Source organism: Rhea americana, unplaced genomic scaffold (genome assembly GCF_003343005.1).
Source record: "Rhea americana isolate MKP2758 unplaced genomic scaffold, rheAme1 scaffold_94, whole genome shotgun sequence".
Lineage (NCBI taxonomy): Eukaryota > Metazoa > Chordata > Aves > Rheiformes > Rheidae > Rhea > Rhea americana.
Genome location: NW_028187133.1, coordinates 2,137,670 through 2,162,311, shown reverse-complemented (window position 1 = coordinate 2,162,311; position 24,642 = coordinate 2,137,670). Strand labels below are relative to the sequence as shown.

Below are 24,642 nucleotides of genomic sequence, written 5' to 3'. Positions count from 1 at the left end.
TATGAGAAAAGTTTAAAGTATTTCAAAATCATATTCCACATAAAGTATTAAGTGAAGTTTTAAAACCTTTACCCCAACCTGTTATTCCTTAATAGCCTGACATGCTGTACATATTTGGAATACATATGCCCTTATTAAAAAAGAAAGGATATCACRTCATTTGGAAGTGCTGTAAAGTAGTTATGCATGGTTAAAATAATTACTGGCAACACTTCAGAAGACTTAACATATTGGTCAGTTACAGTAATTCTTCATAAAAAAATACCAAGCTCCTAACAGGGGCTGCAAATATCCAACTATAATTACATGCTCAGACAAGGTGCTAGTGGACTTCTGGAACAGCTCTGCTAACTTAACACAAATGGGAAAAGTCAGCAGCTGATACGGGAGAGAGATGGAGACTGTTAATTAACCAGCTGGTTTCAAAGCTACTGCCACGTGGGAAAAATCTTGTAAAACAGAAGAATAATGTTTGTAATTTGAGTACTCATGCTTGTAGCCATTGATGCTCCTAGGTAGTTTCAAAGAGGAAGGGGTGGAAAGATCAATGTGAGGAAGAAAGAAAAGAAAAATCCTGATGGGCTTAGCAATTCCCATCCTTTCTATAGTTCACATTTCTATTTTTTTGGAATAACGTTATTCCAAACATTTTGCATCTCCATCATTTGTTATCTCATAACATTTATTACATCTACATTTTGTGCAAGTCTGCTTGTCTTTATGAGTCCCTTAACTCACACTGCCACTATCTTTCAGTGTCTAGTGGAATTGTTCATTATCCTTTAGCATCTTTAATTCGGCTAAAAAAGGGAGCCATGTCTCTGAAAGTTTAACTTAACTCTTCTTCTCTCCCTCCTCTAAAAGATTATTTTAGATTCCACAAATTAAAGATAAGCTAAGTCACATTAGAAAGTGATATTAGGAAATCCAGGGTCACTTATATATTGTAAAAATGCATTCTAAGACAACTCATAATTAGACTGTCCAGTGAATTAAAAAAGTTAAATATGGAAGTATTATGAAATAAGTGTGAAAAAAGTTATTTTCTATCATGTTCAAAAAGCTTAGAATAGATAGGCTGTGTATTAAATGAATTTGACTTAAGTTTAAATTAATGGCAGAGTTTAAGAACAAGTCATGGTACCAGTTCTCTGGTGGTGATAAAACCACATGAATTCTTGCAGTATCTCAGCTCAAAATGGTTTTGGAAATGTCAGTGTGGGTTGTAAGGAGAGATTACCAACACAAGCGACTGCCAGGAAGAAAATGGACACACACAACACTATATTCCTTACACGACTCTACTAAAATATCTCAAAATTTAAATCTGCAATACATACAGTGTATTAAGCTTCAGCACTAAGTGTGCTGAAGTCTGTGGCAGCGATTCACAAGACACATTCACAAGAGAGGAGCTGGGAGACCAAATTCATCTCTCTCGTTAACTAAAGCACTTAACCACTGTACCTCAGTGGGTGCAATACAGAGACAATACCAAGTGTTAGAGAACCTCTCTGCCAGGGACAAGTAGAAGTCATTAAATCATGTGCAGTATTCAAGAAAAAAACTAAATAAAGGACAAGATGGACAATTTGGATAAACTACTATAATAAAGAAAGCTTTCAACACATAGCTTGATCCAAATGCATTAGAACTGTTTTAGAGGAAATAAGTGGATTATAAAAGGAAGACACATTTCATATTTATGTAAATAATGTCATAGTAATCTAGTACTTTTTTGAGAATAATATTGCAGCAATACAATACAATGATACTAGTGAACAACCTTGTCCCTTCTTTTCTTTTCTGTGCCTTAGAAATTAATGTAATGGGCGTAAGAGAAGATACCATTCGTTCCAGGATGATTTTGTTGTATATCTCTACTGAGTGGTGAAGAAGCTGTGCTACAATTTTTCCGAGATCAACAATTTCTGTATTTCTATTATTTGTCCTTTAAAAAGAAAAAGTGATTGGAAGAACATCTTCTAAAGTCTACTAAAAAAAATTAAGTATTACGGGGCTACGCTTTGTATAGAAGTATTTTGTTCATATGAATTGCAGAAATTTAAATTTCATTACTACCAACATTTTTTTTCTACTGATTTCAGTGGAACCAAGATTTCATTCAGATAATTCTTTTCCCTGTACTCAGAAGACCAAAATAATAAAAGGAAACGAATGGAGCAGTTGTGAAGGAGAGGCAGCTAAAAGTCCAATTTCATTACTTCAGAAACACCTGATAGCTACTGCCAACTTCTCCATGACATAAACATATGTTGAGATGTATGTACATTTGTCACTAAAGAATAGCACCCAGTTCCCATGGCCCTAAATTAAATCTGAAAAATTCAAAATTTACACTGTTAAAGTCTAAATACCCTGAAAAATCCTAAGTTATGAACATTAGATAGCCATACCCTGCAAGCATTCTTCTGCATAATACTCTTCCCAAACTCACTTAAAGCAAGATACTTTTTGCTCTTCCATTTCCAAGTTTTGTTATAACTTTCTTCAGAGCAGTAATGAATAAATCCATTACTATTTATCATTTGTTCCATAACATCATGGACACCTTTTTCTTACACTACATTATTGGTACTATTACTACTTCATTTTTGAGAAGAGTTTTGCGTGGACACAAACGTGTGTAGCCTTTTGTATAAAGAGGAAAGATATGACCTCTATTTTATTTATTTTATTTTTTTTACTTATGCTCTTCACTCAGCCATTTTCCCATTTCATTACTGCAAAGTCAGTTTGATAGCTTGTAATATAGTATCTGCAGTACCTCTGGCACTGCAATATTTCAGTACCTAATGTATGTGAAGCATGACAGCATGGTGTTTCAGCATGACAGAAGGTTAATGGATGATAACATCATGCTGCTGACATTTACAGATGACCTTGAAGGAAAAGCATAGGGCGGTTTGCTCAATACTGTTAAGACAACAGATATTTTTGCTAGCTTAACACTTTGTGTTATAATTGTCAGGCAGCATTTGTTCCACAGAGTTTTTTAAATCCATTTCTAAATGTTTACCGTTACTTTCTAAATGTTCATTATTTCTTAGCAATATTATTGCTAAGAACTATTTTCTTAGCAAACCAGTATGATTCAAAGGAGAATCCACCCTATGTATGAGCACCACACGCTCAAATCTAGCAAATTTCTAATTTCTCTATAAAAACAGTTGCAAAGACAAACCATGGATGCTGAATTTGAATACATGAGGTAGATTTTGTTTTGTTTCATTTATTTCCACCCTCTAATAGATGTATTATAACGAATAGGATTCTCTTTATTTTCTTGCATACCCTGTGCTGCTCTATTAGTGTACGTAAAGCCTCTTCATCATCTGGAAGGACCCCATGGAAACGAAGAGCCTGCTCAGCCTCTGCCAGCCACTCCAAAAGAACATGAACCACAGAGTGGAATTCTTCTGCCTGTTAAAAAACAAAAAGGCATGGTCACTCTTGAGGGGACCTGGCAGACACAGTGCAGCTTACATAAGGAGACCTAGCCCAGATGTGGAATCACTGATCATGGAGCGGTACTGGCACATTAACTTTCAATTAAAAAGTCAATGATATACAGTACTACATTTTCATAACTGTAAAACATCTCATGCTTCTCAAAAAACTGTAGGAAGTCTAAGAGCCTGTTCATGCTTTTAGCCACCTATAGTGCATGTGCAGCTCAGTTGAGAACGTCATGCCTTTAGGCTGACGAATTATACACGAGGTGCTTTCATGAACCAGCTGGAGAGATGAGAACTGTATTTTCTGCATAGCCTAAATCACTGGTTAAGCAAAATCAGCTGAGAGGCTGTTGGTGACTGACCCTTTCATGATTGGAGAAAACAGGAAAAATCCACCTTTGGATGCAGTGTTTGACGTACTCAGGACTGTATCTGCTGAGAGATCAGGCAGCTGGATGAATATAGTATTCTGGGAATGCAAAGCAGGAATTCTGTGCACAGTGGTTACACTGCTGTCACATAAGGAGCCCCAAGCTAGAATCAACTCAAGCTCAAACACCTTGATAGTGCAGAACTGTGCAGATATTACCTCAGGTTTGCAACCAACATAGGGACCTATTCATTCGGGATTGGTACCAGCCAATATGCATGTAACTGTTCCAGCTTCTGAGTGGACTCAGCACAGCTCAAGGGTTTCTGCAATGTATTTCATCGTGCATTGTATTTCTGTCAGTGTAAACAAGCTTTTAGCAAACAAATTTACTTCTTTCTAATAAAGCACAAAACATGTAGGTATAGTGCCAACCTCCAACTTCTTGTGAAGGGGTCAGCCTTACCTTTCACTCTTGCCAGTAACACTACTGATATCATTAAGATAGTAAGGTCTTTCAAACAATCACTTTATATTTGTGGGATCTAGTCCATGACTGTCACAAAACTAACAATCATAATAATAATAATAATAAAGAATGCTAAAGGCCTTATTTATGTGCTATAAGGTGACAGAAACAAGGTACACAACGCATGTGCAAGAAAATTACTATTTTTGAATGAAATTAAATGATATTTAATAAAATAAAGAAAAGTAAATAAAAATTTTGGGCAACTATCATATAATATATTTTTCTTTGTTTCTCATAAACTGCCTATGATATCAGTAGTATTCTTTACCTGCCGGAGAGCTTGTTCCAGTCGTGTTTGCTTGGATACTGACAGGGCACAAACTGTCTCCCAGCGAGTGCTTAGCTCTTGCATTTGGACTTTGACCCAGGAAGAGTCATCACGACTGCCTTCTATCAGCTCTCTGGCAGAGCGCTTCAGAGCCTGCACACTGCTTGTTCTTTTTCCCAGCTCCTTCTGGAAAACCTAGGCACCACAAAATACATTTGAAATATTTTATTTAATAAGATATACAAAGAATAACAAAAAAATGGTTATAAGAAGATATCAAAACATGGGCTTAATTCAGTCAAGAATATCTCCATCTAAGTGATGCAAAAGTTTTGTTCATTTAATCTAAAGATCTTTACCTTTTGCAGTTTGACAGAGTGCTTTGTCATGATATCTCTGCAGAAGTCTTTTAAAGTTTCAAGTTTATGATGGTAAGAAAGTTCAAGCAACTCTGATCAAACTACCCTATTCTAAAAAAAAAGGAGTATGAGCAGGAAAGGAAAATGGCAGGCAGGTCCTAAGAACAACACATCCCAATGAAATGCATGAGAAATCTAGCCTCCTAACCACATTGGTTTCAAACTCTTGTCAAAGCAATTCATCTGACACTGTGATAAACGTGCAAGATTGCCCCAGCAAGCAAAGATCACATAAAATGCTAACAAWCAAGGAGAAATGTTAAAACTATAAAAACACAAATAAAACCCAACCTAATCTGACTAGTAGGGCTGTAGATCTTGCCACATATTCATATATTTATGTGAGAGTACACTCACATTCACAGCTCCAGTTACATAAAGGAACGTTTTAGAAGATATGACAGTCCCAATGTACTGTGTCACTATGACTTAGTTGTGGGATACAATAGGATTTCAGAAGCAATTTCAGCACATTTCAGGCAATTTTTCATCTGTGTTCCGATTCCAATTCTTTTCCATGATGGACAAAAGCTCCTCCTCACTGAACAGTCTTTGAATACTCAAAATCACTGATGGTTGAACCATGGTCAACCCCTCATCTCCTAACCCTCCCAGACAACAGAGCTCTGACTGTGGGTAGCTTTTGCAAAGCTATCATCTCCAACAGATGTTTCTTCTGACATACTCACTGGTACTGCAGAATTGCAGATTCAGAGGCACAGTCCTAGATCCCCTACTGGTTCCCATCTTTGAAAGCACTGTATCATGCTTCATTGACAAAATACTGCAGATGGCCAATGTAGGCTCTTCGGGCCATCATCCAGTTGGGCACTCCCATGCCTAAATTAAGCATTGCAACTACTTCTCCACATAAATACATGGCAGCTTTTGTGGTTTGAAATTGCTGTCTTTCCAGAAAGGCTGCTCTAGTCAAGACAATTGCACTGGACATTTGTTTAGCAGATGCTCTGATTAAAGTCCTGTTTCTTCTTCTCGAAAGATTTCCAGTAAAATTATTTTTGCCAGTTCTGGTTCATATATACATATTCATAAATGCGCATTTCTGACTTTTGATCTGATATTCATAATGCACAAGAACACAGCATTATAGGGACTATCTCAAAGCTAATTGGTGCCAATAAGTTACTAACTTTTTTCTCCCAAGTATATTTTATAGCATTTTCCACTGTAGCTGCCATGCTTGTGTTATAAAAACATTTCATGTTTCTAAAATAGGCAAGTAAGGATAGCATTAAAATGCTACACTTATTAGCAGTCCAGTAATTAGAAAGAAGGATACTTTTAAAATTACCTTGTGATTGTCAATCAGGTTCATCACTAAATCAATGTCACCATGTACTGGCTGATCTTCTGCTAGCTGAGGCTCAATTTTGTATAACCAGTCAATGAGAGCTTGCAAAGCATCAGTAAATTGTCCAGAAAACAACAGGGCTTCCTCCAGTTTATTTTGTCTAGGAAAAAAGAATGAATACAACAAAAACAGTAAATTTTGTTAAAGATCACTTACAGGCTATAAGGAAACTTTTTCAACATAAAATGGCAACAACAAAGAGCTGTTAATGTTTCTCCTCTTTAAAATACTGAAAGGAAAACAAAAGCTTAGTTCCACATGGGGTGTACAAAATGCTTCTCCAAGCTCCGAACATTTACAGACAGCACACACTTCTGCTATCTCTGAAAAAGGCAATGTTCATCACAGCTCCCTGGGTTAACCTCAAATGCACTGGCTCCTGAGCAAGACAAGCAGAATATACCGCGCAAGTGGGAATTTACTAAAGAAGTTAATCAGCCCTATGCACTCTTATCTGCTGACCAGTACAAAGCAGGTTCCCCAGCAGATGGGTACTGTTCCTCTGGCTCTCTTTCTCAGTCCTCTTCCATAGCATCAGGAAAGCTGGGAGCTTGCATTTCTAGTCCTTTACTGTTTTGGCACTCTTAATTATCAAACAAGCTAGCATTTCTCATTTTACTCTTACACCATAGAAGCCAAAACAGATGCCAAAAGAATTCTCATAAGCCTTCTTATCTGCCGAGGAATTAAGTTGGCTTTTCATTTACCTTTCTACTGATTTTCCACAGATTGTATCCCATTTATCTCTTAGTTCACTCAGCATATCATCTAGTTTCAAATTGTCATCAGCCAAAGTGGTTTTCTCTTTCAAGGAACGTCCAGTCCTATTTGTGGTATCATACACAGAATGTTTGGCACCAAGTGATTTCTGGAATTCCTACATGCATAGAAGAAAAAGAAAACACCTATATAGCATTAACTGCTCATAGGCTGTAGTTAATGTATTTTACCATATTATTTACAATGTAAATTGTAAATGTTGTTGCATGAAAATTTTGCTACATTTTACTACTTACTGCGACATTTCTAGTCTGCTAGTGCCATAGTGAAGCTGAAAGTCATAGAAATTATAAAGGGGCTTGATGCTTTAGCAGAGTCCATGTCTTTTGTCCCTCTCTGGATGTAGAAGCAGCTCTACATCTACATGAACAACTCCTGGAAAATTCCTTCTTCAGTGGCAGTGGTGATTCCTGTCCTACCATAATCTCACATTTCAGCTTGCACGAGACAGACAAATATGCTCCTGTGGAACCCATGAACAGAGCAGTCTTCATGCTATATTTATATATATACACTAAGATTTCAAGCTGGTGTAGAGTGCCCCAAAGGCTGCAGTAATTCTGCTTTAGCATAGTATGGTCAAGCTGGAGGACTTTGATCCATGAGCATTGAATCCTCCTAATATTGAGATATATCGTAACTAGGAAAATTTGTATGCCAAAAGTGTGCAGATTGAGGCACAAGAGGAAGTCAGATGACATCCCAATAATGTAGTTTAAGTTGGAAGTCATGTTATTGGTTGCAGTCAAGTTACTGTGGTTGAGGGACTCTTGAAAATGATGGTGATGCCATAGTCATATTTGCCTGACAGCTCTAACAGTTACTTCTGTGTGGAGTTTCTGGTAGTTTTTCACAGGCACAGGGGAACACACACAAACACACTTCATCTGGTACCTCAGAACAGAATGTCATAATAAGTAATTAAACAAATGAACATTGCCAAAAGATAAAACCAGCCCTATGCAGCAGCATTTAAGTGATAGCAATGTTTAACACTTAGAGAGTTTTATTTCACACCTTCATGAACTATTAGTGGGAAACCAATAAAAAAAAAATTATCACAAGTTTGCTTTATGAACCTCAGATGCGCAGAATCAAATATCTTCTTTGACATTAAAAAAATAGCAGGCCAAAATAGGTATTGTTCAGAGTTCGCTAAAACAGACTTTCATCTGAATCTCAGTGCGACCTTCAGTATGATCACATCCAGAATGGGGGTTGTTACCACTTATAGCTTATAATACCTCAGGAGCACGTAAAGATTGCAGACCTACCACACTGGTGTTGCTGGCACAGGCGTGACCGCTTACCTCTTTCTGACAAGTTCACATGAGGTGTTACCAGCTGGCCTGTGCTAACCTGTGCCATGGTGAGCTATGATTCCTTCACCAGCTTCCCCATGTGTCCTCTTCATCAGCTGCTCCTTCTAGATGTGGATGCATGTCAGGGAAAGGAACGACTCAGGGTGGGCAAAGTAGGAGGAGGCAGGGATAGGGATCAGCCTTGGGGACAGTAGGCTAACTTCACCAAGGATAACTCAAGGTTTCTTACGGAAATCTCACCTGATTTTATGCACTGCACTGTCCTTAGTGTTTTTCTGGGATTAATTTGCACAAAGAAATGAAAAGAAAGTGCTGCCAGAGAAGGATCATACAGTAAAAACAGATATCAAGGAGAACAAAGGGGTTTAGTTAATGCATTCTTTCAGAGCTGGTCTGCACACACCATACTAAATCTCCTTGAATTTGATTTCACAGAGGTGTAACTGAAACCAAAATTTGCTGTAAGACATCTCAGCTGCCAAGAGCAGATAGGTAAAAAGAATGAAACCTCAGTAATTAACTATCTACCTCCCTTCTAAGGCAGACAGTAACATACAGATAAAATAGTCAGCTTCATATAAATGTATTGTAAAGAACATTCGGCATTAGCAGAGGAGTAGACTGTGTGATCTAGTAGGGGGTTTTCCATTCCTGACTTCTACAAATAAGAAAAAATTGTCAATAAACAGACCATGCATAACCCCCAAAAGTCCCTGGCAACTCACTAGATATGAATGAGAGAGAAAACATGTTATCTTGGCTTTTCTCTCTCTTTTTTTCTTATTTTTTGGCAGTAATATTCTGGCAAAGAATTAGCCCAAATTATTGCTAACAGCACACACTAAGCACACACATTCAGTTTAGATATCAAAATCATTAACTAAATAGAGCAAGGAAACCTTCAAGGCTGGACAGAAAAGACGAAGACAGACACAGGGGGTATATACTGGAGTGGAAGGAAAGGACTCAAAATACAAGGAAGGACATTGCAGTGCTGGGAGGTTTGACAGCTCCCAAAAACAATTGGGTTCGATTTCTTGGAGGGGGTTGTTTGAAGTTTAAAGTCACAAAGTTCACAGAACTCCCTGCTTCATATACATTCATATTTTTTCTCCAAATCACCAGCTTTGGTCCTAATGTCCCTGTGCTACATACCATCATGTTCCTTACGAGAAATGAGATTCAAGCAACTTAAGTAGCTATTCTCTGCAGGCATTTTATACGAAAACAGATTGCAGGAAATACACTGACAGAAATGAGGAGTCTGTTGAACAGTGTGAGGAAGTTTGGACTCATAAAAGATACTGCTGTAGGTAAAAAAACAAGCGGGATATCAACTCTACATTTCAGGAGATGGGAAGAGGAGAAAGCTGAAGACTTGAACTGGCATCAAGAAGGACAGGAAGAACCCACAAGCCAAGTCACAATGTGTTGACTATACACATGAGGAGTTTGAATTTTATATAAAGAAAGGGGAGTAGTGGAAGTATTAGAAGAGGGATACAGTTACAGCAGACAAGAAAGATGATCTTAACAGAAAGATTTTTTTCTAAACTCTCAGAGCCGACTTCAGATTTTGGCAACAATAGCAATCCCAGAACAAACTGAAAATGCAGAGTTAGATAAAGCCTGCATTAACATTCTGTTATGCTAACAATTTTAACAACAAACATAGGTAATACTATGTTTGCTCAACTAACAGCCAACTTTCCTATATTAAAGGAAAATATTCTTCTGTTTGATAAACACATCTTAAATCATCATGGAACCTGAGAAATGATAAAAATATAAAAGTACATTGACACAGTAAACAATCCTTAAGATACAAGCTAAAGACTAGTAAGAGGTAAAAGCAGTCATCAGAAGATGCACTGGAAGTGAAAGAGTTGCTAAACCCTGGGAATACTCTTCAGAATGAAAAACTAAGAGTAAGGGATGAAAGGAAGAATACTAAAATAGAGCAGAAGTAATGGTTTTCCAAAATGCAAAAAAATGAATGATCTTTCACTACCCTGTCTCTGAGGAAATTGCTCCAAAATAAACTTTTAGAAACAGCTTGTTTGAAGAGTCTACCATTCATCCACTTGATCCTCAGTAGTATGTTCATGGCTCTTTGCAAAATTAAAAACAAAGTAAAAACTCCCTCTAGGCTTTTTGCTCTGTGTCTCATGGAACTGTAGAATTTTTTTCTCTTTCATGTTATCATTGTTTGCTTGAAAAGCCAGGCTAATCCAAGAGTTTTATATTTTTGCCCATAATAGTTGCATTTGTGGAAAGGTGGTCCTGGAACTCTGAATCCAATACAAAGGAAGTTTTTTTCATTTCTACTAATTTTACTACCTGGCAACACAACACCAGTTAGTTTGATGCTAATAAGCTTTCCATATTAGTGAGGCAACAGATCCACCTCCTTCGCTGACTGAATGGTACAACACTGACAGAACTGCCTGCCATCTCACAGGGTATCTTGCATTTCATCAGTCATGACTCACCTTATGCTGTGCAAGCTGCATCTTTATTTTGTCAGGGTCATTTGCAATTTCGAGCTCTGAGTCCAAAGATTTCTCTGATTCTTCTAACCATTCCATAAGTTTGTGCCAGGCTTCATGGAACTGTAGGAAAGTGAGATTTGCAAAGATTTAAATATATGCTGGTGCATAAAATGGTCAAAAAAAATATTTATTCTCTACAGGCCAAACAAGTGCTTTGCAAACTTGGGAAAGGATCAGTGAGCTTTCTCTTCTTGACTTCTCAGAGAGAGACTGGCCCAACTATGTATTGACTAGACTTAGTCTCTTTTCTCCAAGGCCGATTAGCAACCTTTCACATACATGATCTGTTCACGAAGGATGCATCTTTTGAAGAAATTTTGGTGACTTCTGTTGATGTGGTTACTTGGACTCCTACCTCTTTAATAATGTGTAAATGTAAATAACAACATGAATAGGCCTTAGTTATAGGCCAGGCTTATATGGGACAACAGCAGTAAATCACTATTTGGGGAAAACTCTGCTCTGGAAGACTGCCCACGTTTTTCCCTGGGACTCTCCTATTTAGGAAAGACCTCTTGGTCTTTCAAATGCTATCTTCATGGGCAAGGAACAGATTTTTGATCTTCCTTCCTGTCTCAATATAAACAGTGCTTCAGGGAAGGAAGCAGGGAAAGGCTAAAGATTCAAGTACGCCACAGGATCTCACGGAGTGTCATTGCCTTGGAACTGGATTTTTCAAAATTCTTCTGGTTGGGGCTGCCTACATGGAATCCTCTGTTTCCTTTCCTTGACAGCTGGGGAAGAAGTGAAAGCACAAGAAATTGTTTCAAGTCTCCTGGACCCCTACTGCTCAGGGCTGCAGGTCAGGCTTTCACATCAGTACCCTTCAGCAGTCCCTCCCCCTACACAGATAGTTGTCATCCTAAATGAATGAAACTCATTGTATTCAGCTCTGTAAACGGACAGAGAGATGAAATCCTCACTGTTGTCCACCTCACTGCAGAACATTGCAGTGTGTGTGTACAGGATAAACTGCTGAAAAATAAATAACATCTCACTGGTCTACAGCACAGAAAAGTTCTTAATCTACGAGTAGGATAGTGGAAGCACTGAACATGGGAATGAACATGAATACAGTCAAAATTCCACTTGAATAAAAAGACCCTAGCATTTTTGTATTGAATACAAAATACATTTACATGTATTACATTCTTCTCATGCATTTTACATCTTATCATTTATGTTCCTCAGAAATGGGAACGCGAATCTAAGGAAAAAATGAAAGCTCCCTGGTGAAGAAAACTGTGTAATGACCCCTTCAGCTTTTTATGGAAACAAATGGAGAGATCTTCCCAAACAGAAGATGTTGGTCTTGTAACTAACAGATTGGGAAAGTGATGAGTATTAGGGCACAGTGTAAACCTAAGGAAAAAAAAATACTAAGCAATACTCTCACAGAGCAGGGAAAAGGGTTCATCACACTCTTTAAAATATAAGGGTTGATTGTGCAACTTCTTTTTGAAGACAGATGGCACTAGCATACAGCTGGAAGCTATGCTGCAACTTCTTTCAGACTGTACCACACTGTAGATGGAAGTCACTGCTTGGATTGAAAATGAAGCTTTCACCTTCCAGATGAACTGGTTTATGGTTGAATCACAGAAATTGCTCCACTAATTCAACGAAGTCTGTTACACTAAACTCAGACTTGCTTAAAAGTGCTTTAAAGCACCATATACCTCAAGGGTCTGGATTTGATTACAGCTGAGTTCAAAGAGTTGTACAACATTTGTCACATTACCTGTTTGGCTCTTTTCCTTGCATCATCCAAAGCTCTTCCCCTTTCAACTAAGCGTTGAACTACTTTTTCCCATCTACTCTGTACACTAATAAGAAGATTCTTAATAAGGACAACATCTTGTTTCTGGCTGAAATATTTTAAATGGGTTCCAGTTTTGTCCAGCTCTATGATCTGATCTCGATGAGAATTCACTTCTGTGGCAAAAACCTTGGGAAAAAAAGGAAAAAATTACTCTGAATACTGTGTTGCTCAGGCACTGGGTAACACTGAAAAAATAGTCTGATAAATGATAATGCAGTGGGAAAGACTATAAAAATGCAATTTTAAAATAAATTAAACATTTCTCTGAGTGCCAGCATTACAGGGTTCATTTGGACATTGTTAAAGCATCTCCAAAGAGTGGGAGAAAAACATCGCACATCTGTTTCTTTACATACCTTGTGTTCATCAATTTGAAACAAGACAGTATCCAAGATAAGACTTGGCCGAGAAGCTGCAGTTAGAGTTTGCTCAGCCTGAGTAAGCCAGTTGATGAAGTCTTGAAGTGAGTTGTGGAACTCCATTGCTAAATTGAGGGCTTCTTCCAGTTTGGTCTGTAAAAATAGGTCATACTTCAGTAAAAGTTGATGTTTTATAGCTGTTTCAGCCAAGTAAACCATTCTAGCTTAGCATTTTGAAGGAGTTCTTATTTTTAAGCATTCTTCTACCTCAAAGTTCCTGAGTTTTATATTTTAAAGTAACAGCCTACATATGAATCTGTCAAAGGAGACAGATAGAAAAGTAATAGTAAAATTAGATTAAAAAGTAGAAAATACAGCATCTACTATCAGGTTAAAACTTTCCATGTTAGAACATTACATCTTGTACTACTTAACTGTAATGGAACATGAGGGTTTACCAATTTCAATACAAAACCAGTAGAATCTCGGAAGTCTAAGGTGGCAGTGCACCTGGGGGAGACCTGAAGAGATCATCTGTTATTCTCTTGCACTAAAAAAACAAGTTTGCCTAGACCATATTTTTTAAATAATGCCCAATCATCATTTTCATTGCCTAAATCAGTACTAATTTTGGATATAGCATTTTTTTATTATTATTATTGAAAGCAGTCAGTGATTTTCACATAGTCACACTGCTGGACTAGCTTAGTACTCTGACCTTAAAGCTTCCTGCAGGAAGGTGCTCGTGTTTCGTATTAATTAGTTAAATATTCTTGCGTTATACAGTTATCTTAAGAGACATGAACGTTCTTACTTTAAAGTATACCTAAGCTACAAGTTAAATATTTGTGCTTTATACAAATCAGGGCTGTACAGAGAGTTCCTCTGTTTGTAGTTATTGATATTATTCATTGTTTGACAGAGGTAGAACAAAGGGACTATACTTCATAAATGATTGAAAGTAAAATGAAATTAGTAATATCAAAACATATGTTGCACATCCGTGAAATCATGCTATTGAGCTACGTTAAAGTAGAAGGTAGTCACCTGAAATAGGAAGCAGAAGGCCAAGTGTTTGGGAATTTAAGAAAAAAAATGGATAAAAGCTACAAAAATTAAAGCAGCAATTCCTAAGAAGGAAATAAACTTGAATAATCAAGTAAGTTTATTCATTCTCTCATGTCTATGATCACTATAATAAAAAAAAAAAAAAAAAAAAAAANAAAAAAAAAAAAAAAAAAAAAAAAACACAAATCTCACTTTCTAGAAAATGACTTTGTGTCAGTATCAGTATTTTGAAGGAGTTCTTATTTTTAAACATTCTTCTACCTCAAAGTTCCTGAGTTTTATATTTTAAAGTTCTTTTTGAATCCTACTGGTTCCTAGCACTTATTAAGCATACCAATGAATTCTGCGTAACTGTATAATTAATTCTAAATATGAAAGATCAAGATCAAGTATGTATAAAAGGAGTGGACAATAATATGCTTAAATACATGATTTACACTTCTATTTTTATTTAAGAGCACGTACTTTTCTTTCACTGAGCTTTGTTTGTACCGATTCCCATTTTTCTTTCAAGTTATTTATGTCCTGCTCGACGTTCGTTTCAGCAGATTCTGGGCATCTTGCAAGCATCTGCTGGCCTTTCTGCATTAGACACTTATATGTCTCTTCTTTGGCTTCAAAGGCAGCACAAAGTTCCTAAATTAAGAAACCACCAAAATATAAATCAGGTAGAAATTCAATACTCTTTACCAATGTTAGCACACTATCTATTCTTCCCCCAACACTTTGTGGGTACGATTAAGACTAATACAGGAAACACATGTAATTCATAAAAAGCCAAATGAGCAAAGAAAGGGCCCAATTCTTCAGGAAATGAGAAGTTGTACTGTCTGTCAGATGTTTTTTTCTGAGATCCAAAGCCTGGCAAGGAAAGTATTATCCGCTTATCTCACTGTGCAAGATTTGCTGCAACTCAATTGGTTTCAAGTCCATCTGTAGCTGAAACACAAAACATGTCAGCATTATACAGCACGCTGAAAGCCCAGAGCTATCCAATACACCTTCAAAAGTGGGTGGGACAACTTGGGAGGGCTGCTCTACTGTACATTGTCTCTTTTTTAAAAATCTGTATTTATCTGTATCTTCCTTCACTTGCTTGGCATGAGCTCTAAAGACTTTATGTACACAGAAGACTTTCCACATAGACAGGAATWATGGTAGAATGGCTGAAAGAATAATTGTAACAACTGTTTTACCTGCTAAGTATTTTACTAACTATTCTTTTCTTTCAACCACGTTAAATATGAGATGGCAAGAGAACTGGAACACTCATAATTCCTTCTGAATCAAAAGAGCATTTTCAAAACTTATAGCAGACCATCCAAAATGCATGATCAAAGTTGATGCAGACTTCCAAATGAGGAACAGGTTCAAGAAGATGAGTAATAACTGTCCTGTAAATAGGAGGGAAAGGACTTTTCTCTTGGATTCGCAGTAAAGCAGCCTAAAAACAACAGTTTCTCCTGGGTAGAAGATACTGGGCATAGGGTTGTATCTGATCCCCCAYGAGGACAAAGCAGGAAGTAGGCCAGACTATAAACTGAGATTTTCACAGGCCAGAAAGCTTCCTTCCTTCCTTCGGACTATGAAAAGTGTTGTCACCTGATCTACTTTTTCCTATTTTCTCAACCTCCCTAAAACATTTTTCTTAGGCTGTAAAGCTYCACATTTCTTATTCTCAGAAACTAAAGGATGTCTGTATGCATGTGTGTATTTTAATAAACCCAATGGSCACATTTGAAGACAAAATCAAAAAGGTAGAAGATAGCTTTAATAACATCTTAGAGTATGTATGTCTGCACTGCAGATGAAGCTCGGGCCTTCCCTGTGCATTACTCTTCACTCGTCTCACATCCACACTCAGAAGATCTCCCTCGAAGTTAAATGACCCTTATAAGTCAAGCTAATTAGCTCAGAGGGAAACGATAGGGAAAGGGGATCCAGATTCCACCTTCTGTGCAGCTGACATTCCACAATCTCCACCAGATGCCCAGAAATACAGAAGAAGTTTCCACAGAGTTCCTAGAGCAGCTTATTTTACTGCAGCACTAATCCCTAAGCAGTATACGCAGGGAGTGCAGCACAGGTGAGAGACACCGGCCACACACACTGGAGCTGAGCTCAGTCTAAGATACCAATCCTGAGGGATCACTACAATGGTTAATTCTGTAGTAAAATGATATTCTTAAAAGGGCCGTAGGAATTAAAGTAATTTGAAATGAAAGACCTAAGAGAAACAAATTGTTTTTTGGTGAAAGGGATATTTATGATTAGCACTGAGGAGGTCTCTTTTCAATCCCTTTGCTGTTGGTGTCCTGTAATTTCTTTTCATATCTTCTGTAYTCCTGGAGCTGCCTTAGCTGGAAGCACTACCTAGTCTCTACCCTATTTGTGAACTGACTGCAACTGTKGGCTCTTCTATCCATAACTGTAACACAGATGTTCGACTCAAGATTTTACGTTATTTGTAATGACAAACACAAAACATAGAGCAAAGTTTTGTTCTTTAGCTACATGTCAACAATTAAGAGTCTGGATCACTTAATGGCAAGTTTGAAGTTTGTAAGGTATGATCAACAACACTCAACATGACACTTGGCCTCAGCCTTTGAGCTGCCAAAAAAGTGAGAATTTACATAGAGCGGCATGGATGCAGTGAGGTTTAATTAAACTCTAACCAAATCCTTTTTTTTTTTTCCTTCTTAAGAGTTATATATTAAAAGATGTTGAGTCAGCTACGGGATAGCCCACAGTATAGAAACAACTCGGTAAAAGGTGAAGTTAGGAAGTCTTTCGACATATAGAGTACATACTACCAGGAACATATTCACACTTGCTCTGACTACAATATTAAACCCAGTTTAAACATTCTTTAATTAATCAATATGTAAATGCAAGAAATATAGAAAATGGCTTATTGATATGCACACTAAAAGCACATACTTATGAGAACTCTGAAATTTTCCAGGGAAAATTGTTTTGTCTTGATCTGATTCCAAGTCCAGGATAGAAAAATGAAAACAGCTCCACTGACTCTCCTGGGTTTTTTTTTCATACCCCCCTTCAACACGAAGGGAAGTTGGGGCTTTTTTTAAGACGAGGTGAGAAGGGTATCAAGGGTTAAGGGTCTTTGAAAACACCAAGGTTCTATTTGTGTTCTGTGCTATTTTCCTTATAACTATTTTTAAAATTGTAAGAAAGAACTCTTCCTCAAAAAAGTAAGATTCTYTCCTTTTTGTTCTCAAAAAAGTGTTACTGATAACTTTTGAAATAAACACAAAAAAGCCTCCTATATTTTTGCATAAAAAACTTCAGCATCATTCCAAAATAAAATTACAAACCTATGACAACGGGGTGTTTTAATGGAAATTGCCTCAGGCATGCTATAACTCAAGGACAGTTCAGTAAAGATCACTCTCACATCTGAGCCAGGGGGTCAGGAGTTCAGCTCACTGGACTTGGGCTTATATCCAGTCCTAACAGCACAGCATGATTTTACATAAATGGAGCGCTATGAACTGCCCTCCTTTGAGGTAAGATACCAAGCTAGTGTTTTTTGTCAAGCACAAGGGTTCTCTACAGGGGAATAAAAATCCATAGTATTTTTCTTAAAGAGGAAGAAGAAAATTATTCTAGGCAGCCTGACCAGCTTTCCATTTCTAATTAAAACAGACTGGCTATATGACCCAGGAGTCTTTATAACCTCTCTACTGATTACAGTATCAGCTTTAGTTAGATAAAGAACAGAGRATCAAAGTCCTTCATTTCAGGACCCTGTCCAAATGAATGTGGATCATTTTTAGATTCATTTTCATATTTTAGAAAAAGCAGAAATATAGTTATGAGGACAGAGGGGAAAAGAAAAATATTAATCATTCAAAAAACTGTAAACACTTTCTATTTTTCGTTCTGAGAATGAGGATGCGAAAACTTCTTCTATTTCTATCTCAATACTAGTAACAGTTTAGCTTTGGGCATTTCCCAAATTACTACTTTTGCAACACTGCAAATAACGGTTCTGGTTTGAAGGCCAGTAAAATGATTTAAGATACTGTACAGACATTGTGATATATAGACCATGCTCTGTATTTACCATAAACACTCATGAAAGATAGTTAACCCTGAAATGCAATTTGCAAAGCATTCTAACACTGATACTTACCATATGGGTATTAAGCTGCTCTCTTGCTGTTTCTGGTAAGCCTCCAACAGGTTTTGATGCCAACAGCTGACGTTCAGTGTCTGTCAGCCATTGCTGCATATCTTCAACTTCACCATGGAAACCTTGGGCCTAAATTACACCATATCATTTTAGAGCATATTAAAATGTTTTCCATTCTAATGTTAACTCAGATGCAGAAGTATACTGCCAACAGAATCAATCAGATATTTACAATAAGCAACAAAAATTCCAAAACAAAATTTAGGTTTGCTGCATCCAATATAAAGGATAAAAACAAAAAAAACAAGGAACTCATGAAAGAAGGCTAAACGAGCAATTGTGAGATCAATCTTTTCACCGAATAATGTATCTATACAGACATTTCATCCTTCTAAAATGCATAAGCCAAAATCTGAAGTCTTGGTTCAGCACTCTAAAAGACAGTGGCCAGCTGTGAAAGATACAGCTGAATCAAAACCTCAAAATTCAGGAGTACCTGCATTATGGCTTTGATTTAGGCCAACTTCTGATACATATACCTATGTATTTCATGTAACTTTTCTGAGTTATCTATTTGATCATTTCCTGTTCACCTGGATCAAGGCACTGTCCAGCTGCTGTTTCCTTTGTTCTGTTTTTTTCAACACATTTTGCCAGCGCTGATTCAAAAGTTCCAACTTGCTCCGTAAATTACTTGCTTCTTCAACAGCACTTGATTCAATCAAGTCATTTCCTGCTTTCTTAACTGCTTCCACCGTAGACTGATGAGCTAAAACATCATTTTGCAGCACCTACAATTGGAACACAACGTGTATGGCTGACCATGCTGGTAGGTCACTGACCGAAGGCAACTGTATTACCTGAGCTACTGATTAAAATTAGCACAGGTATTAGCAACTAAAGCTACATTAATTAACTTCACTTCAATCAAAAGCAGTTACACCCAATATCATATATTTCATTTTTATACCTCGAAAAATAGTATATTCTTTCTCAATAACAATACAAAATTGTGAAAGGTTTCTGGTCCTGCTAGTGAAGAATCATGTCTGCGATATCCAGTATTGCTACACTCCTCTTAACTTACTACATACYTTAATAGCACTTTTCTTCTATTTAGAGAGTAAGGTGTGAAAATTGTCTTATATATGGTATTGCCAGTTGCTCACAGAGCAGCAGGGTAAGAGCAGAAGAGAGGAGGAACAAGAAGAGTATGTGCTTGCTGTACCTACAGCACCTGACTGCCATGATGTCTTTTAATTTATTTCAGGTCTACAACTGGTTTCACATTATATCAGGCTAGCAGGACATTTCACCTGTCCTAAGAGCTGGAGAATGATTGTAAAGCTAACAACATAAGAGCTCCTCCCAGCTGGTTAAAAACCCATTACTATGAACCACAATAAAATCATAATGAGCAGTAAGTACCTTTGAGAAAAGGATGCTGTTTTCAGAAAGATTTCAAAAAGATTAAGATAYGGCTTTAAAATACCAGATACAAAGGACAGAAAAAATAAGATTTGCAAAAAGGTTAAGAGAGAATAATAAACCTCATCTGAAAAATTCAAGCTTATTACTGCTGTCTTCCAGGAGATGTGGTTCAAGCTGATTTCCCTCACAATGCTAGCATATAGAAAAGAAAATTTAAAGGTAACTACAAAGGAACTTTTAAATAAAATACAATAGAGTGTTAGACTAAATAGGGAGTTACATATACAGAAAGTGCAACACATTTGTATTATTTCTGCTAGGCTGAGCACTAAAGATATTGGTTATTTTACTTTCCCAATCGAAAAAAGGGACATTCACAGAAGCAGATGCATCTTATTTCTTCCTTCCTCCTAAGGTTCACTAGGAAAAAGGTCTGTTCTTTCCAAAGTTATTCAAGAGGTATGTTTTTCCAGGCTAGCACAGGAAGTGCTACTGTGTGAACTTTCTAACCTATAAGCTCTGTTTTTTTGAAAAGGAAGTAGACTGGTTCATGTGTTTGCTGAACTCCTTCAGCACCAAAGGTGAATGAACTAATCAGCAATGTCTGGATGTTCTTTAGTAGTAAAACACTTCCGTTCACTGAGAACATAAGAGTTTCATAAAGTTGGTGATTTTTGTAAAGTTGGGTTGGTGATTTTTTTTTGTTTGTTTTTAAAGGAATGGTTCTAACAGTAGCCACAAAAGGCACCTATATATTTTACTCTGCTGAAGTTCCAAATGAACACACAAAAGGCTCCAAAAGCTGTACAGAAGCTGTACAACTGCATTAACACAGACAACAAAATGCCAAAATTTATACTGTCAATTTCAATCTATTCTCTCTGAATTCAAAAGAACTCTAAATGAGAGTATTTTTCCCATGATAGGCAAGGCAAAATTTAAATGGCAGATTTAAAGCAAAGAAGAGAATTTACAAGGTTAGTACCAAATCCTCGGTCCTACAAAAAGCTACCTACTCATGAGCAGCACTGAGCCACACAAACAGGCAGARAAGATTTCTCCCTCTGGGGTGATTCTCTTCGAAATAAAGGGAAAATGGAAGGATTCTTCCAAGGACTCCAGAGGCACACTAGCCACTAAAAATAATAAAAAATTAAACCTACATTGTAATTTACAAAGACATAAAAAATGAAGGTAGGGTTACCCCTAAAGTATGCTGGGAGTTTCAGAGTAGCATCCTCTATTTTAGTTGGTCACAACTGAGATATAATTTTGCAGATTTCTGAAGAAATTGCTTTTTCTCTGAGAAGCAAGAAACAGGAAGCACAGTTTTAAGTACATTCTGCAAGCCCTGGCCCAAACAGAACTAATCCAAAAGTTTATTCCTTCAGGGAGAATACCAGGTAGGATGACTTTAGAGCTTCCTGGGTCAAATGAAGGTGAATGAAGGTGGAGACTAGGGTGAGCTGTCCCCCACTTTTTTTATTTTATTTTTTTTTCCTAAAACCTATGCCATTTGCCTGGTATATGTAAGGAAGAAGGAAATACAGAAGAGCAAGAGGAAAGATTTAGTTATTCACTTCCAAGCTTGCATTTCAGCCATAATCAGCATCTTGAAAATCTCTACAAAAAATTATTTATCAAGTTTTACAACAGCACTCATCACTAAGATAAACATCAAAAGAATGTTTCAGTTAATATTCAGTAAAATTACATACATGATGTTTGGCAAGTTCAATTTCAATAGCCTTGGGGTCTCCACCCACAGGTTTCTGTTCATTCAGCAAATCTTCTGTGTGCGTCAGCCACGTCAGTAACTCATCCAGGGCATGCTGGAACTGCCCCAAGGCTAACAAGGCACCCTCCAGCTTGTGCTATAGTAAAAATAAAATAAAGTTAACAATAAAACGGCTTCGTGATGCTATTGAATTGGCTTAAATTACCACTAGTCGCTGCATTCACTGAGTGGGGTTCACGTATCTGATAGCATAAAAAACAGAGAGAACCTGTTACACAAAAAACTCCCTCTACAGTTAGAGCTGAGTTAGCACTTCCATTGTAAAGCCTTACAACTAGGCTTAAATTCCTGACTATTACAGATCTCCTAACCAGAACAAAGTTTGCAGGTTCTCTCAGCACAGACATGGTAGTAGTTTTCATCAGTTAGGATCTATTTTTAATATAAAAAATTCAYGGACCAGGTTGCATTTAAAACCAGTGAACTGAGTCAATTTAGAAAGAAACACATTTCAAAGCACTGCATCTTTAAATATCTGTTTCTCTTTGATAAGTGAGTGTTTCGAAAAGAGCACTGAAATAGCTTAATATTAAAGTTTTTAAGAGAAAGCGTTCARTTCAGCAGTTGATATGGGTTTTACATATATAAACACGTGTATAGCTGCTGATTAAAACGTCATCGAAAAAACAACATGAAATAATGGCGAGATGTGACACTGCTGATTGAGGAAGTGACACAAAAATACAGCCAAGGGTTTAAAAATCATGAAAGAACTCAGTAAATTATGAAATTCCAATTCTATCAGATATAGTTCTGTAATTTCCAAAATAAAAAAGACTAAATATTTTAGGTGATAAAAACAATAYGCATAACAAAAAGCTTTTCTCGAAAATCTAAGTCATGAATAAAGCCCTCACCTTCAGATTTATTTACCTGTCTATTGATAATTTTTTCTTCCAGGTTGTCCCACATTAATTTGAGCTCTGAGAGAGGGTCTTGAACAGTGTGCCTCTCACTTTCCTCTGTTACCTTCTTCAGCAATAGTTCTGCCTGGTGGTTCAGTCTTTCCATTTCTATCTGCTGCTGATAAGCTTCTGTCTTAAATTGCTATGATAAATATAAAAAGAATACAAATAAACATACCACGAATAACGGTCATTTTGGATATAGCACAGTATAGTAACACTTAGAATCCTAATGCAGCACTGTCAACTTTCGTAAGTTTGGGAGTTTCATTACTTTAATATTAGTACCATATAAATACATTTCTTGGGTCAAAATGCATGCATGGCACTGATAATCCAGACAATCTCAGCTAACTGAAAATATGCAATAATGTCTCACTATTCGGTCAGATATTGCTAACCGTGATCAAAGGATGATAAAGGAAGATGCAAAATATGTTAAGAGTATTCTCCAATGATCTCTCTGGTTTGTAGCAAAGGCAAAACATATCTTGAGTAATTTATAACTCTTGTGGTTGTGATAATACAGTACTTTGAACTTGCACAGAATTACTATTCAAAAGATCTGAAAGTAAATTTTCTTAAGTGAAACACCCTCTTACAAGGGCAACTTCAGCAACAGTCTGAATACAATCTGCATACATGCATTCTTATTTGCACTTTTATAAGATGACAGATTATGATTCTTATGAAGTTGTATCATAACATAGGTAGATTAAACAACCTRCCCACAGCCCCCCAAAAATGTACAAGTCAGAAGCAAAACCAAGAACTTGAACTTGATCATTACACATCCTTAGTTTTTATTTAAAATATGTATAATAGTCTACCAATGTCTGGAGCATACCGAGTCAAAGATCCATTCTGGGAGGTTTCTATGTTAGCCTGAGATTTAGATTTACAGCTTACTGGATAGATTTGAAATGACACAAGTGACCCTTTTGAGCATTTAGGTAAAACCTATAGTGACAGAAGTAAAAAGCTTTGGGGGCATTTTCCCAGTGCCTCAAGAAAACTGCAAACATTGGACACATGAAAATGTGAAGGCCATAACAAAAGAATCATCTTCATAACCTTATAACCTTTGAAAAAGAAGAAATGCTATTACAAGTATTTTTCAGCTCTCAGTATATATTCACAGAATAAAATGCAATCTCACCAAAATCAATGCCAAAGRCTTCAGCCATACATTTTAAAAGGAAAAGTTTGCAATGAAACATAATTTGAAATTTTCACATTGATTCTTTTTACTTAAAATTGAAAATGAAAATTGCTTTGATTCTTGAAAAATACAGAAAAATACTGAACAATACAGAAAAATAGACACATGAAAAATATAAATGAAACATATAGCTAGTTCGCACCTTAAGTTCCTCTGTTTGCTGCTTCACTGTCTCCAGATCTGTTCCAACTGGGGACATAGATGCTAACTTGCTGCCAGCAATGTCCACCCAGTCAAATATTGCCTGAAAGTCACAATATGAAATTCAAGTGTGAGCAGAGAGAAATAATACCACGTTTTAAAGCTGTATTATGTACAGTATCAGAATTTCTTTCACTCTAGAGAACAACATTGCTAGCTGCTTTGAAATAAAAGAGCTTTTTTTCAATGAAAGCTAGATTCTTGATGACACAAGGGATCAAATACTGAATACAATTAAGTACTCCATGTAATAGTTACAAGAATATATGTGCTCAAAGACTGAGCTTTTATTAGCTGCATTATTCTGCAATACTATTCAAACTGAGTAGCACTTTACTTCTTGAATACCCTAAAAAATAAATGCAGAACAAACTCTCTATTTCACAGTCTTTCAGAGTCAAGACGAAAGGCTGTAGTTGAATGATATCACACTTTAAATGATGATTAACCACACATCATCAACAAGCAAACTCCCACTACAGGGCAATGTGAGCTGTGTAAGGAACATGAAATAAGACCCATTCAGTATTTGTTAGGTAATGAAGGACCCTAACTGAGCTAGACTGCACCTCAGTAGGAT

The 24,642-nt window shown here is 36.8% G+C and overlaps 1 protein-coding gene across 1 annotated transcript in view; it reads right to left on the bottom strand.

Moving 5' to 3' along the window:
* The window catches only part of DST (dystonin), a 300,486-nt gene that overhangs the window by 19,015 nt on the left and 256,829 nt on the right, over positions 1–24,642 (bottom strand). The window contains exons 79-91 of the mRNA XM_085324897.1: positions 24,004–24,105; positions 22,608–22,781; positions 21,655–21,810; positions 19,099–19,296; positions 18,506–18,634; positions 14,809–14,979; positions 13,273–13,428; positions 12,836–13,042; positions 11,035–11,154; positions 7,148–7,317; positions 6,381–6,540; positions 4,650–4,844; positions 3,316–3,444 (exon numbers count right to left, since the gene is read on the bottom strand). Of these exons, the coding sequence (XP_085181023.1) occupies positions 3,316–3,444; positions 4,650–4,844; positions 6,381–6,540; positions 7,148–7,317; positions 11,035–11,154; positions 12,836–13,042; positions 13,273–13,428; positions 14,809–14,979; positions 18,506–18,634; positions 19,099–19,296; positions 21,655–21,810; positions 22,608–22,781; positions 24,004–24,105 (2,067 nt within the window). The remainder of the gene's footprint in view (positions 1–3,315; positions 3,445–4,649; positions 4,845–6,380; positions 6,541–7,147; positions 7,318–11,034; positions 11,155–12,835; positions 13,043–13,272; positions 13,429–14,808; positions 14,980–18,505; positions 18,635–19,098; positions 19,297–21,654; positions 21,811–22,607; positions 22,782–24,003; positions 24,106–24,642) is intronic.